This window comes from Mizuhopecten yessoensis, unplaced genomic scaffold (assembly GCF_002113885.1).
Source record: "Mizuhopecten yessoensis strain PY_sf001 unplaced genomic scaffold, ASM211388v2 scaffold11141, whole genome shotgun sequence".
Classification (NCBI taxonomy): domain Eukaryota; kingdom Metazoa; phylum Mollusca; class Bivalvia; order Pectinida; family Pectinidae; genus Mizuhopecten; species Mizuhopecten yessoensis.
Genome location: NW_018408900.1, coordinates 934,234 through 951,102, shown reverse-complemented (window position 1 = coordinate 951,102; position 16,869 = coordinate 934,234). Strand labels below are relative to the sequence as shown.

The 16,869-nt window shown below is 38.0% G+C and overlaps 1 protein-coding gene across 1 annotated transcript; it reads left to right on the top strand.

The window, feature by feature from the left end:
- The first annotated feature begins 932 nt into the window (after nucleotides 1-932).
- Nucleotides 933-15,705, top strand: LOC110466669 (putative leucine-rich repeat-containing protein DDB_G0290503). Its single transcript, XM_021523342.1, has 9 exons — nucleotides 933-5,579; nucleotides 6,193-6,351; nucleotides 6,510-6,566; nucleotides 7,140-7,220; nucleotides 7,765-7,948; nucleotides 8,482-8,602; nucleotides 10,493-10,584; nucleotides 13,023-13,254; nucleotides 13,727-15,705. The coding sequence occupies exons 1-9, from the start codon at nucleotides 1,014-1,016 to the stop codon at nucleotides 13,962-13,964; spliced, it is 5,730 nt and encodes a 1,909-aa protein (XP_021379017.1). The 5' UTR covers nucleotides 933-1,013; the 3' UTR covers nucleotides 13,965-15,705.
- Nucleotides 15,706-16,869: the final 1,164 nt, after the last annotated feature.

Genomic DNA, 16,869 nt, shown 5'->3' with positions numbered 1-16,869 from the left:
TCAGTGGTGGTCTGTTAACTATCCCCTCACCGTCTAGAGTTACCATAGAGTTATCATAAAACAGAAGGAAGATATCAAAGTTATCCTGTAGATTGATTTTGAGGTAAAGAACTCTTTCAGCTGGTATCATTATGAAATCTTTGTCATTTTCTACAGATGTATTCCTATGCCTCTATATTATTGTGTCGTATCGAACGTAATTTCCAAACAACCATGTAGTTTGTAAAACTCTCATTGTGGGCATTACCTTGTCAAATGTGTCCGTGTTTTGTCACCCAACACACACAGATACTTAAGCAGAACAGAGTTTATCTGGTAACGACCACGTTCCCAGATCAATGTTACCGGTTTTTATATATAGTTGTGTAGAGATCTGTCAAGCCTCAAAAAATCCCCCCACAATGTTCCAGGGAAGAATCACGGACCCCCCATTCCTTATTTGTACCAAAATGAGCGCCATTTGTACACGAAGTAAAAAATTCATAATCATTTCAGCGCTTGCCTGTATATCAAATTCCTTATCTTTATTCAAACGTTTTCGGGAATTGGGTGACTAACGAGTAAAAACGACATGCGGACCAATTTTCCATATTTTTTTTAAGACGGTAGCTGGCGCATTCACAGTTATTTTTTTATTACTTTCACGATAAAATCAGCAATGCGGTGCCCTAAAATGAAATGTGCGTGGGCCTGAGAACCATTTTTTTTTTTTTTTGGCCTTACGTTACATTATCAAACATTTGGAACGGACTATGAGTATTGGGATAGCAAGGTAACATAAGTGGAAGTGCATACAACACATACAATCATTAAAAAAAATATGACTCTTCACGTGATGTCCCTTTAACAGACTGAACATAAACATTTTGATTTTTTTCACAATATTTGGTAAATGTCTGATTAATATATATATATTTTTTTAATAGGAAAAAGAAGTTATCAAGCATGAATGCGTGACATTGTCAGACGAAGTTATCCAGACAGAACACAAACTAAATATACAGACTCGGAGGATGACAGACTGTAAGAATGAACTGGAGAACTATAGGAAGTCTCTACCCAAGGAAGATGGCTCTCCAGATACTCCCGATACAGACATGTTAAAACTACAGCAGGAATGTGACAGCTTAAAAGAGACCATTCGGCTGCTTGAGGAGGAAAATGCATCTTCTAAAACAGACTCTCGGGAATCCACCAATACCATGCAAAAACTACAGCAGGAATGTGACAGCTTAAAGGAGACCATTCGGCTGCTTGAGGAGGAAAATGTGTCTTCTAAAACAGACTCACAGGAATCCACAACTACCATGGAAAAACTACAGCAGGAATGTGACAGCTTACAGGAGACCATTCGGCTGCTTGAGGAGGAAAATGTGTCTTCTAAAACAGACTCTCAGGAATCCACAAATACCATGCGAAAACTACAGCAGGAATGTAACAGCTTACAGGAGACCATTCGGCTGCTTGAGGAGGAAAATGTGTCTTCTAAAACAGACTCTCAGGAATCCACAAATACCATGCAAAAACTACAGCAGGAATGTTCTATTCTCAAACTGCAAGTAGAGAAACTTGAAAATGAAAGGATAGAGTTGATGAAGAAGGTAGATATTGAAAATAACAAGATGGCTACTTTGGCTGATGAACAGTCTCATATGCATGACGAATTAACGGATGTTAGATACAAGATTGAACAAGTGCCTGTTCTGAAAGACAGATGTGAAAAACTTGAACAAGAAAAGGAATCTCTTTTCACTGAACTTAACTCATTAAAAGAGGAAGGGAAAATAAAACCAGAAATTCAAGAGATAGAGTTGCAGAATCTCAAAGAGACAGACAGCAGTTTGCAGCAAAAGCTTCAACAGGCAGAAGAAGAGAAGATGCTGTTGATGTCAAAAGTGGAGAGCTTACAAAGCGAGTGTCGGGAACAATCAATGGACAATGGAATGGCTACAATGGAAGAGGAATGTAACAGATTGAGGGAGATGGTCAAACAATTTGAGGAAGAAAAGTTGACTTCTAAAACAGAGGAAGCAAATTCAAATGAAGCTGATTCCAATCAAGCCATGCAAAAATTACAGGAAGAATGTTCTATTCTGAAACTTCAAATAGAGAAACTAGAGTCGGAGGGTATTGAGTCAGTGGGAGGATCAGAGACTGAAAGTAACAAAATAGCTTTGCTGGAGGAGGAATGTGAAGTGCTAAGAGCCACCGTAAAGGATTTGGCTGATGAACGTCTCAATATGCAGGATGAATTGACAGATGTTGGCCACAGAATCGAACAACTTCCCATTATGAAAGAGAAATGTGAGGAACTAGTGCAAGAGAAGGAATCGCTTCTCATGGAAATTGCTTCATTGAAGGAGATTGGAAATGCAGGACCAGAAATGCAAGAGGTTGAGTTACAGATACTCAGAGAAAAAGCTAGTAACATACAGGAACAGCTGGAATCGGTAGAAGAAGAAAAGATGCAGATGACTTTAAAACTGGAGAGTTTACAAAGCGAGTTTCAGGAAAATCCACTGGACAATGAGAGGGCTAAGTTGGAGGAGGAATGTGAAGTGCTCAGAGCCACAGTGAATGATTTGGCCGATGAACGTCTAAACATGCAAGAAGAATTGAGAGATGTTGGGGTCAAAATTGAACAACTGCCTGTACTGAAGGGAAAATACGAGGAACTCCTACAAGAAAAAGAATCTCTTTTAAATGAAATCTCCTCATTGAAAGAGGAGGGGAAAGCAGAAGTGGAAATACAGGAATTAGAGTTGCAGAAACTCAGAGAGAAAGCTAATGCTTTGGAGGAAAAACTGGACCAGGTGGAAGAAGAGAAAACTGATTTGACTTCAAAACTTGAGAACTTACAAAGTGAGGATCACAATACATTAGCAGTCAATTCTATGTCAAAGTTGGAGGAGGAATGTGAAAGGCTGAGGGAGACAATTAGACAACTGAAGGAAGAAAAGTTGCCATCTAAAACAGAGGAAGCCGATTCCAATGAAGCCATTCAAAAATTACAGGAAGAATGTTCTGCTCTTAAACTTCAGATAGAGAAACTAGAATCTGAGAAAGATAAGTCATTGGAAGAAACGGACACTGAAAGTAACAAGAATGCTACACTAGAGGAGGAATATGAAATACTACGAATCACAGTAAAGGATTTGATCGATGAACGCCTGGATATGCAGGATGAATTGACTGAGGCGGGAATGAAAATTGAACAACTTCCCATTTTGAAGGAGAAATGCGAGGAACTTGTGCAAAAAAATGATTCACTTCTGACAGAAATCTCTTTACTTAAAGAAGGAAAATCAGGAACAGAAATGCAAGAAGTTGAGTTGCAGATTCTCAGAGAAAAAGCCAACAGTCTGCAAGAACAGCTGGAATCAGTAAAAGAAGAAAGGCATAGTTTAATTTCGAGATTAGAGACCTTGCAAAGTGAACTTGAGAACAAAAATGTGGACAATGCAATGGCTGCTTTAGAAGAGGAATGTGAAATACTTCGGGCCACCGTGAAGGATTTGGCTGATGAACGTCTCAATATGCAGGATGAATTGAAAGATGTTGGCCACAAAATTGAGGAACTGCCCATGCTGAAGGAGAAATGTGAGAAACTTTTGCAAGAAAAGGAATCACTCATAGAAATGTCTTTGAAGAAGGAAAATGCAGGACCGGAGATGCAAGAGGTGGAATTGCAGATTCTCAGAGAGAAAGCTAGTCACTTACAAGAACAGCTTGAATTGGCAGAAGAAGAGAAAAACAGTTTGATCTCTAGAGTGGAGAGCCTACAAAATGAGAGTCCAGAAAAACCTGTGGAGGAATGTGAAAGGTTAAGAGAGACTATAAGACTGCTTGAGGAAGAAAATGCATCTTCTAAAACGCAGGCTGCTGATTCCAATGATGTCTTACAAAAATTACAGGAAGAATGCTCAGTTCTCAAACTTCAGGTAGAAAAAATTGGAACTGACAGAGGTGAGTCAGTGGAAAGAACAGACAATGACAATAACAAGATAGCTACCCTGGAGGGAGAATGTGAAGTACTTCGAGCCACAGTAAAAGATTTGGCAGATGAATGCCTCAATATGCAGGAAAAATTGACAGGCATTGAACAACTGCCTATTTTGAAGGAGAAATATGAGGAACTTGTGCAAGAAAAAGCTGCACTTTTAAGTGAAATATCGTCTTTGAAGGAAGAGGGGGAAACAGAACTTGATAAACCAGAACTAGAGCTGCAGAATCTTAGAGAGAAAGCAAGTAGTTTGCAGGAACAGCTAGAACTAGCAGAAGAAGAGAAAACCAGTTTGATTTCAAGGCTGGAGAACATAAAAACTGAGTGTCAGGAACAACCCAAAGACAGTGTTGTGACTGTGATGGAAGAGGAATGTGAAAGGTTGAGAGAGACTGTTAAAAAGCTTGAGGAACAAAATCTGCCTCCAAAAACAGAGGCAGCCGATTCCAATCAAGCCATGCAAAAATTACAAGAAGAATGTTCTATTCTGAAACTTCAAATAGAGAAACTAGAATCTGAGAGAGTTCAGTCAGTGGAAGGGTCAGACACTGAAAATAACAAGATTGCTACACTGGAGGAGGAATGTGAAATACTTCGAGCCACAGTGAAGGATTTAGCTGATGAACGTCTTAACATACAGGATGAATTGACAGATGCTGGGGTTAAACTTGAACAAGTTCCCATTCTAAAGGAGAAATGTGAGGAACTTGTGCAAGAGAAAGAATCCCTTCTCGTGGAAATTTCTTCTATGAAGGAGGAAAGGAATAATACCAAATCAGAGATGCAAGAAAAATGTGAAAAATTTGAACAAACAAACAATTTGCTTACTGCAGAAATTTCCCATTTAAAGCAGACTAATATGTCACTGGAGGTAGAAAAGACAGAAAATGTCAGCAGTTTGCAACAGCAGCTTGAAGAGGTATTGGGAGAAAAAGTACATTTGAAATCTTGTTTAGAGGTTTTAGAAAAAGACTGTAAGGAAAAACAAATAGCAGAGGAGAAATATGTAGGCCTCAAAGGCAAGGTGAAGGACTTGACTGATGAGTGCCTTAACTTACAGAAAGAAATTACTGATCTAGGAGTCAAAGCGGAGCAGGTACCTATTCTGAAGGAGAAATGTGAGGAACTTGTGCAAGAAAAGGACTTGCTTATCCAGGAAGTTTCGTCATTGAGGGAGGGAACAACAAAAATGGAAAGACAGTCATTCGAGGTAAGGAATCTAGGGGAGAAAGTCAGTAATTTACAACTTCAACTGGAACAGTCCGAACAAGAGACTCTTCATCTGAACTCTCAATTAAAACAATTAGAAACAGAAAGACATGAAAAAACAGTGGAAATTGAAACATGTAAGAGTTGTTATGAATCTCTCGCACTGGAAAAGAAATACTTAGATGAAAAAGTAGAAAATCTGGGCAGAGAACTTGCTGAGAGAATCAGTCAACAAAATGCTGAAAGTGGACGAGTTTGTGTCCTTTTGGAAGAGATGAGTGACATGCAGGAGAACATTTCCCAGTCTGAAAAGGAAAGGAATGAAATGGAGATGAAACTCGAGAAATCCATAAGTGAACTGCAAGTGGTAAGTAACAACATAGGCCTAGCATAAAAATAGGGAAAATATAATGAATCTGAGTAAATCTTACCAGGCTAAATAAACTGATAATGAGATTACATATTTAGAAATCATTCCTTTTAATAAGCCCGTCAAATTTGACGGAAGTATTATGGTATGGGGTTGGCCGTCTTGCCGTCCTTCGTAAACTTTTACATTCTCTTAAAAACTTGGTATACAATATAATCATGTATGAAGTCTTGTCTCCCTCTATAGAGATTTGATTCAACCATTTATCCAAAGGTTATTGCCCTTTGTTTATTTCAGTATTTGATTTTTTGTCCGGAGATCTCCTCCTCCTTTTTTTGACGGATTACTTTGAAACTTAGCAGGCTAAATAATCATGATATGTTGTTGTTTTTCCTTGAAAAGAATTTTGATTCAACAATTTTTGCAAAAGTTATTGCCCTTTGTTTATTTCAGTATTTGATTTTTTGACCGGAGATCTCCTCCTCCTTTTTTTGACGGATTACTTTGAAACTTAGCAGGCTAAATAATCATGATATTTTGTTGTGTTTCCTTGAAAAGAATTTTGATTCAACAATTTTTGCAAAAGTTATTGCCCTTTGTTTATTCCAAGACACAGAATCAGGAACGGGAAAATGCTATTTGTGCAAAGAACAATGAAATAGACCAACTTAAAGCAGAGATATCTACGTTGAAGGTTCAGATGGAGATGGAGCCTTCACAGCAGGGATTGTCCTGCTCAGTCAACATGGATACCTCAACACCATGGGCTGTAAGTGTTGTGTAAGGAAGCTGTTACTATGTAAGATTCAATAAGTAGAGAGATTTTATATGTGTGATGGTATTGTGTCAAAACAAAGAATGAATGTCTTGTCATTCTTTAACAAATTTTATTAGCAAGTGTTTCTATTTGTGTTCTGATTTTTTCAGGAAGAAAAAATGGAATTATTGAAGAAGATTGATGTCTTGAAAATTGAAAGAGTGAAGGTAGGGTAATGCTCAGCCAAGGTGTTTTCTAAAAATAAAAATGTGATCACTCCCTCACCAGTACTACTGAACCTACTTATTTAGGACAGCAATGTCCTTCCCCGGGGTACAAAATTTTGGGTCAAAAAGTTTTTGCTCCAACTTCTGTACCCTCGGGTTAGACATTTCTGTCCTACAAATAATGAAATCATATAAAATACACCCATTTCATATGCATGACATCACAATTTACAGTTACAGTGCAGCAGAGCAGAAACTGACAATATGATGAATTTAAAACCTAAAAAGTTTTCATTAACTTAACAAGTTGGAAAGTTTGCTGAATCTTGTTGATTAGTTTATTTCTGTCCAAAAAGCTTGAGAAAAATTGCATTTTTTCAAAATTCAAAACACAGAATGCCCTTTCATGTTTTCTGAGCTAATTCTAGCAATTGGTATGTGAGCAAAATACTCTTACAAAGTACTTCTGTCCTGGTGTGTAGTATAGGGAAATCTTGCCCTCAAATTAAAAATTTGGGGTATATACAGTAGTCATCCACTCTAAATTGTATACTTGGTGTATTATGTTTTCAGCATGCTCGTCTGATGTCTGAAGTGAATAAAATAAAAGAAGACAAAAAGATGTTAATTTCCTACTGTAACGATCTTGAAAAGGTAGGTTATCTGGTGATCGGAATCAAACAAATCTTAACCACTTCTCAGTGACGGTGACCGACACTTCCTTGTAATGGAAAGTGGTTGCATTTATAATGAATGTCGGATCAACATTACTTCTGTGTTATGATCCTGTTCTACCATGATCTGATCAAGTTTGTTGTGTACTTGTATTGGAGTGAATATCTTGTCAATCAAATTGATCACAAAATGACCATACATTGTTGGTTGTATACTCATGTCCGAGTGAACTTATCTTCAACCAAAGTTTTCAATGCTGACCGTAAATATAGAAGAAATTCATCTCCACAGAAGATTTCAATTCATTAATGAAACTCCTTTTAAGCTAACACAAAGAATTAATCTGTTGCAAAAATTTACAGTACCAACAACCAAAATTGCTGTCCTTCTAAAACATTCATGATACTGATTTAGGATGCAGGACCTGATGATGGGTATCTTGAATATATATTTTCCTTTTGACATTGATAAAGGTGAACAAGTTTCTACACAGCTTTGACTAAAGCTCATTTGATTTTAACAGCAACAGCAGAAAGCTGTGGATGAGTCGGACATGGGGAAAAAGCTGAAGGCAGCCGAGGCAGACGCAGACAAATACTACGATCTGCATAACAAGCAACAGACTCAGATTGAAGAACAGAAGAACCTACTCAGCAAATCCCAGACAGACATGGAAAACATGAAGGCACAGTTCAGAGAAACAGAGAGTAGGTATACCAAGATCAGTGAGTTAGGAGATGACCAGGAAATAACACTGTAGATTACGTATATCACAACTGATCTTCCCTACCCAACACCAGTTTGTTATCTTCTTGTGTGTGTTGCGCTGGCAACATAAAGGATTTACTCAATTCGTGTCATCTTCAACACACATTTTTTTTTGCTGAAAGACTGGTGATAATAACCTGCCAGTTTACCTAAATTTTATCTCTTTGTGGCTGAAAAAAAGGTTGCTATTGACTGATTTGAGAACCAAAGAGAATTTTTGATGATCTTACGTAACAGTTGGTCTGTATACAAAGTGTCAAAGTAAAACCGCTTGGGATGGTTTCAAGAAGATTATTATAGACAGGTTGTTGATATAGACAGGTGGTCATGAGATCACTAGGGCAGGTTTGACTGTGTATCAATATATAATTATTCACGTGATACTTGATCAACATATTACAATGAATATCACACATAAATTTTGACTTTTAATTATTAAATATGTGTAGATAATGTTTGATTCTTATTCCAGAAAAACTGACAGAAATGCAACAAACCACTGCCAAGCAATGGGAAGAGATTGGAGAAAAGAAGATGGAAATATTCTCCCAGAATCGAACCATTGAAGAATTTGAAGCAAAAAAACAAAAACTGTAAGTTTTTATTGAAACATGACTAATACATCAGGAGTTTGTGTGGCTTTCACAAAATCCATCAGGATATACTTGTCTAGATGTAGTTTTGTAGAAATTGGTGTAGTTACCTTCACAACAGTGCCAAATATTTTGTTCTTTGAGACATCACTACGTTTATATAGCCCTGTGGATAGGGTGTCAGACTGTCCTCCTAAACGTTGTGAGTTAACACCTATCCTTCACTCAGATATATCTGACAATGTGCTTCCTTATTGTAATGGGATTTTTTCGATGAGGAATGTTGCCCTATTGGTATGGTAAGTTCATGTTTCTTAATTTTTATCCACCTCTTTCACCGAAATGGGGGATATTAATTTGGGTTTGTCTGTCTGTCTGTCTGTCACGCTTTGTTTCCGTGCAATAACTACAACAGATGTTAACCGATTTTCTTCAAACTTGGTCACAGGGTTAAATGCCTGAAGGGCTCGGCCAAGTTCGATGACCACTTTCAGCGGACCCCATTTGGTGGAGTTATGGCCTGGCCCGTTGAATAATGAAAAACGTCATTATCGGCCGTGCTTCGCGTCCGTGCAATAACTGCAACAAATGTTAACCGATTTTCTTCAAACTTGGTCACAGGAATATATGCATTAAGGGCTCGGCCAAGTTCGATGACCACTTTCAGCGGACCCCATTTGGTGGAGTAATGGCCCGTTGAATAATGAAAAACGTCATTATCGGCCGTGCTTCGCGTCCGTGCAATAACTGCAACAAATGTTAACCGATTTTCTTCAAACTTGGTCACAGGAATATATGCATTAAGGGCTCGGCCAAGTTCGATGACCACTTTCAGCGGACCCCATTTGGTGGAGTTATGGCCCGTTGAATAATGAAAAATGTCATTATCGGCCGTGCTTCGCGTCCGTGCAATAACTGCAACAAATGTTAACCGATTTTCTTCAAACTTGGTCACAGGATTATGTGCATTAAGGGCTCGGCCAAGTTCAATGACCACTTTCAGCGGACCCCATTTGGTGGAGTTATGGCCCGTTGAATAATGAAAAACGTCATTATCGGCCGTGCTACGCGTCCGTGCAATAACTGCAACAAATGTTAACCGATTTTCTTCAAACTTGGTCACAGGATTATATGCATTAAGGGCTCGGCCAAGTTCGATGACCACTTTGAACAGACCCCATTTGGGGTAGTTATGGGTCCTTACAAAAAGAAAAACATCATTGTTAACCAATTTTATTCAAACTTGGTCACAGGATTAAGTGCCTTTAGGGCTCGGCCAAGGTCGATGACCTTCGTTTCTGTGCAATAACTACAACAAATATTAACCAATTTTATTCAAACACTGTCACAGGATTATATGCTTTAAGGGCTCAGCCAAGTTCAATGACCACTTTCAGCAGACTTGATTTGGCAGAGTTATGAATAACGAAAAACATCATTATCTGCCATTTCTGTACATTAACTCTCGCAAATATTATCCAAATTCCTTCAAACTTGATAAAAATGTTTGTGTTCCTCTGTCTTTCCACCCATCTCGGGCACTCTTTAGTTTTCATTAGATAATTGGTGAAGATATTGTTCAGATATTTCAACCAATTTCCGTATGCACATCCGATTCATGCTAAGTTTTTACGTATAATCAATGAGATATAGGGCTTTTTTTCTTCTTCAAGTTTCAAGCTATACATTATGTTTCAAAAGCATGATACTCACATGTTTAAACCTAACCTCGATCATTTTAACTGACAATATGTCCTGCAAGCGAGGGATATACATTCCACAAATTTGCTTGTTAGTACCAGCTTTAATGGTATCCATGAAATAAAACAATAGATCCTGACAAAACATGATTCCAGGTCATCATATTATCATGCTTTTGCTACTTTACAGCGTCCAGCAATATGAGGAAACGATCGATATGAAAGACAACAGGATCAAGAAACTGCAAGTAGAGATCAGACGTAGAGACGCAGAAACCTCATGTAAGTATCAGGGGTGTAAATGGCAACCTTCCTCACCACACCAAGCATGAGTATCAGAGGTGTAAATGACAACCTTCCTCACCACACCAAACATGAGTATCAGAGGTGTAAATGACACCCTACCTCACCACACCAAACATAAGTATCAGAGGTGTAAGTGACAACCTTCCTCACCACACCAAACATAAGTATCAGAGGGGTAAATGACAACCTTCCTCACCACACCAAACATGAGTATCAGAGGTGTAAATGCCAACCTTCCTCACCACACCAAACATGAGTATCAGAGGTGTAAATGCCAACCTTCCTCACCACACCAAACATGAGTATCAGAGGTGTAAATGCCAACCTTCCTCACCACACCAAACATGAGTATCAGAGGTGTAAATGCCAACCTTCCTCACCACACCAAACATGAGTATCAGAGGTGTAAATGTCAACCTTCCTCACCACACCAAGCATAAGTATCAGAGGTGTAAATGCCAACCTACCTCACCACACCAAACATGAGTATCAGAGGTGTAAATGACAACCTACCTCACCACACCAAACATAAGTATCAGAGGTGTAAATGGCAACCTTTCTCACCACACCAAAAATAAGTATCAGAGGTGTAAATGGCAACCTTTCTCACCACACCAAACATAAGCATCAGAGGTGTAAATGACAACCTTCCTCACCACACCAAGCATAAGAATCAGAGGTGTAAATGACAACCTACCTCACCACACCAAGCACATGATTCCAGGTCATCATATTATCATGCTTTTGCTACTTTACAGCGTCCAGCAATATGAGGAAACGATCGATATGAAAGACAACAGGATCAAGAAACTGCAAGTAGAGATCAGACGTAGAGACCCAGAAACCTCATGTAAGTATCAGGGGTGTAAATGGCAACCTTTCTCACCACACCAAACATAAGTATCAAAGGTGTAAATGACAACCTTCCTCACCACACCAAGCATAAGGATCAGAGGTGTAAATGACAACCTACCTCACCACACCAAGCACATGATTCCAGGTCATCATATTATCATGCTTTTGCTACTTTACAGCGTCCAGCAATATGAGGAAACGATCGATATGAAAGACAACAGGATCAAGAAACTGCAAGTAGAGATCAGACGTAGACACGCAGAAACCTCATGTAAGTATCAGGGGTGTAAATGGCAACCTTTCTCACCACACCAAAAATAAGTATCAGAGGTGTAAATGGCAACCTTTCTCACCACACCAAACATAAGTATTAGAGGTGTAAATGACAACCTTCCTCACCACACCAAATATAAGTATCAGAGGTGTAAATGACAAGCTTCCTCACCACACCAAACATAAGTATCAGAGGGGTAAATGACAACCTTCCTCACCACACCAAATATAAGTATCAGAGGTGTAAATGACAACCTTCCTAACCACACCAAGCATAAGTATCAGAGGTGTAAATGACAACTTTCCTCACCACAACAAACATAAGTATCAGAGGTGTAAATGACAACCCTCCTCACCACACCAAACATAAGTATCAGAGGTGTAAATGGCAACCTTTCTCACCACACCAAACATAAGTATTAGAGGTGTAAATGACAACCTTCCTCACCACACCAAGCATAAGAATCAGAGGTGTAAATGACAACCTACCTCACCACACCAAGCACATGATTCCAGGTCATCATATTATCATGCTTTTGCTACTTTACAGCGTCCAGCAATATGAGGAAATGATCGATATGAAAGACAACAGGATCAAGAAACTGCAAGTAGAGATCAGACGTAGAGACCCAGAAACCTCATGTAAGTATCAGGGGTGTAAATGGCAACCTTTCTCACCACACCAAACATAAGTATCAGAGGTGTGAATGACAACCTTCCTCACCACACCAAACATAAGAATCAGAGGTGTAAATGACAACCTTCCTCACCACACCAATCATAAGTATCAGAGGTGTAAATGACAACCTACCTCACCACACCAAGCATGTGATACAGTTATAATGCTCTCCTCTTTCCCAGCTAAGGATTATACTCCACACATTAGGTATGGAGTGTATTCCTTGGCTAGCAAATCGAAATGCCTAACGCTGAGCAGTTGAAGATAAGAACAATTCTGTGCAAGACAAGACAGGTAGACTAGATTACCTGTTTGATGACGACTGGTCAGGGCCTCTATTGTTCTGCAGTATCCAACCCTTGAGCACTTCATACTCAATCTGTTATTTCTGGGTTTGTTAGCAGAAACAGCTATCTTGGGGTTCTGTGTGAAGTCGTAATGGGAATTATTTTTTTAAGTTTGTTATTTAACATGATGGTTTGTAATACAACCTACACTATAAAATTCACAAATCCTTTACACCTGTAATACAACCTACACTATAATATTCACAAATCCTTTACACCTGCACTAGGAAACAGCTCTCAACGAATATTGTGTATTTCAGACATGGAACCATCATCCAAAGCCCAGAAGGGGGACAACTCTACATCAAAGGAGAACATGCCCGGGGGTGTGGTGGACCAATATAATGTCTTCATGCTGGAAGCTAAAAATCTGCGCCTGGAGAGGGAGGTCACTAAGCTAAATAAAAGGTTAAAGGCTGTAGAGGACAACCCTGTCACCAAACCTTGTAGCTGTCCCTTCCAGGAACTCAGTGCCAAGTTTGAGCAGCAGAGGTGGGTTAAGTGGTATCAGTTACAGTGAAATCTGTCTAATCTGACCCCCAAGTCCTCCCACATCCCGATAAATCTGACACCAGAATCATATCCAACATGATACTGAAATCAGTTATCTATGAAAATGTTAAAAAGAAAAACTGTTTTCAAACATCCAGTCTTATCTAACCAACAGGTTGAAAATATTGGAGGCTGTTACATGGTCACACGGCCTCCATGGTGTATGGTCACATGAGTATCATATTACAGTCACATGATAACCATAATATTTCATTACATTACACAGTCATATTCATCTACTATGTAATTTTGGACCCTTGACGCCTGTTAATTTGGACAGCTATGTGGCACCTTATGGTTGTAGTTAGTTGACTTTTGTTGTTTATGTTGTAGTGGGGAGAAGCAGAGACTCCAGACAGCTATGTGGCACCTTATGGTTGTAGTTAGTTGACTTTTGTTGTTTATGTTGTAGTGGGGAGAAGCAGAGACTCCAGAAAGAGTTTGATGAGTTGAAAAAGAAACATATAATTAAAGTTGGCAGTCGAGAAATTGATACGAGTACAATCAATGTACCTGATGTGAAGGTCCCGACAGCTAACCCTACAGAATACTCTCGCCACGACGACCAACTACTCTCCGAAAGTAAACGTAGACCCAACACAAATTACCCCAGGAAACCATTTTCAGACAATGAATGTAAACAGCAGTAGGATATTCCGATGTTGATCTGGCAGCTGTATTTAGGACAGCTGTCTCAGGAGGCACACCTAGGGAGCCACCTCCTGCCAAGTTTTGTGTTTCTTCACAAATAGCAATTGTTTCCCTAAGGATGAAATTTTACATCAGCATTTGTAGTGAAAAATTAAAACGTTGACTTCAGATTCATTACTTCATGATACATCTATCCTCTCTGTCTGTCTTTCTATCTTTCACTCTGAAATGGGACAAAGTTTTGAAAAGGTTCATTACATTACATTACATTATAAAAAAAAATGCTGTACCAGGTAATTAATAATTTGTTAGCCTTCAAATAACCTTTTGTGGTAGGTCAATAGTGAAAAGCTAGTGAGAATTGATTTGAAATCAATTGTGCATAGAAATTGGAATGGATCCCCCTTCTGTATACCAGGACATTTTTGCCCAAACTTTTATCCTTCACTTGTCAAACCTATACTGGCTTGATGTAAATTTGCCCTCCTTATGCAATTACATGTACTATACTTAATATGCTGTGAACTAATAGTTATTTTCATGTTAATTAGCCCTTATAAGGGAGGGCGAAAATATCAAATGTTAAACTGTGGCAAAAATTTCTCTGTATACAGTCTGACAGTCATATTCAACATTGTTTTTTTAAAAATATGGAAAGAACCTCCTATTTATTATGCAAGACTAATATCTATATGATATATACAGCTCTGCCAATAAGTAGAGTATATCATATTACATGATATAGACCCCTTTGGTAAGAAAGTGTGATGAATGGTCTATGGCTATGAGCCTCAGATTATGATACAGTACTAATTAACCCTGATATTATCAGTCGGTGGAGGTAGGTGTTTTCCACCTATTAAATGATACAGAAACCTTTGGTGAGAAAGTGTGATGAATGGTCTATGGCTGTAAGCCTCAGATTATGATACAGTACTAATTAATCCTGATATTATCAGTCCGTAGAGGTAGGTGTTTTCCACCTATTAAATAATACAGAAACCTTTGTTAAGAAAGTGTGATGAATAATGATATGTGACTGTGAGCAAAAAATAAATTATTTATCCTGGTTCAAATGCTGTTAAGGAAGCTTTGATCATTTGTTTATGTGCGTTAGAAAAAAATGGTTGTCACATATTTGAATGAAGAACTTTTTAAGCCTGAGAAGTTAACTGTATAAATAAAGCACACAATTCTATCATATGTATGAGAAGTTGTTGGAATTGTTGAATTCTGTGTTTACAATGTGATTATGAATTCAAAGAGATTGACCGTTTTTTTTGGGGAATCATCTTCATAAAAATGTATTGTGTACTACAGAAAGGCTAACTAAGTGTTAAAAGGGAGATGACATCCACACATTACAAGCACAGTTTTGTGTAGGGTAGCATACATCTTTAAGCTCTTGATTTCTTTAGTATATCCTCAGTCTTTTTTGTCTGTAATGCAAAATGTTAATGAATTTAGAGTCTTTGTTGTAAAAACATACCTGGTAGGGATGATTCTTCACAATAGCCAGTCAATCTCTTCAATATATTAGAGCAGTTTTGAAATGTTCAGATTAATTTGTACCTCGGAAGAAATGAAACAGGTGTTTGATTGACATTTTTTTATCTGTTATTTATCAATGTGTTACAAGTTCACATTAGGTTTACCTAGTTTTAATAGATGTTCAAATAAGAGTGGATGAAAATTTGATGATATGACTTTTATATACAAAGGAATAAAACATTCAAAAAGTTCCAGCTCTGGTAAAAACATTTTTATTTGCATTTTTAGCTTACCTGGCCAAACTTAATTGTTGCTGTCTGTCATCCATCGTCAGTCATCTGTCTGTAAATTTATTTTTTGACCTTTTCTCAAGAACCACAAGGCAAGTATCCTATAGAAGATGAGGATTCAGATTTGCAAAGGAAAAGGGGCTGGCATTATGTTATTTGGCCAGTAACTTGCTTGCATGGAATGCTGCGAAGTGTTTATTCAAGGTCATAGTGTCAAATTTGTTAAAACACTAAAATTGTATTTTCAAAAAACATCAAGAAGCCTAGTCATGGCCAGAAGCTTGCTAAGTATGAGTGCTGCACAAAGGAAAAGGAAAGGAGAAAAGAAAACGCACACTGACCAACATTGAAGGTCGCAGGGGTCAAATCTGTTAAAACGCTCTTTCTGAAGCACTAAATGCCCAGAAGCTTGATGATATGGAATGTTACAAACACATGGAAAAGAAATGATCTTGACCTATTTTCAAGGTCACAGGGTAAATATTTAAAAAAAAAAAAAAAAAAAGTAAAAATTAAAAAAATAAAATTAACAGTAATGATAAACGCCTGTAGCTTGTTGGTTAAAAGTCTGATTAAATTTGGAAAAGAAATGTTATTCACTTGTAGTCAAGGTCTCGAGAATCAAATCTGTCTATACACTACTCAAACAGCTTCTTCTGCAAAACCAAAAGGCCTTCAGTTATGATATGTAAACAGTAGATCGCTAAAAATGAGTACTTAGAGTTTGTGAAAGGGACCTTGACCTATTTCAGGATCACAGTCGTCAAATATAAATACTCGCAAATGACATCTGAAACCTAGAGTCGTGATACATAGCCTGTCCCTAGCTACCATTGAGTAAGTGTCATACACATGTTCAAAGGAGATTGCACTATAGGAATCTGGAGTCTGAAATTAATGTTATAGACATTTTATTTAATATTTTTGGGCACCTGTTTTTAACATTATCAATACACCGGTATCGAATTAAGTGTTCAACATCAGTGAAATATATATTTATACATGACTAAATTAAACAGGGCAAGGTTGTTGAACCAAAATGAACATAAATAACTTAACACACGATTAAATTGTTGCCGTTTATTTTGTATAAACGACAACTGGGGTGACGAAATGGTGGGAC

Excerpts from the sequence above, each read along its gene's own strand:
- LOC110466669 (XM_021523342.1), top strand. The coding sequence starts at position 1,014 with ATGACAGACTGTAAGAATGAACTGGAGAACTATAGGAAGTCTCTACCC. Across the intron at positions 6,567-7,139 it reads TGAAAATTGAAAGAGTGAAG|CATGCTCGTCTGATGTCTGA; the intron begins GTAGGGTAATGC and ends TTATGTTTTCAG. Across the intron at positions 10,585-13,022 it reads TAGAGACGCAGAAACCTCAT|ACATGGAACCATCATCCAAA; the intron begins GTAAGTATCAGG and ends TGTGTATTTCAG.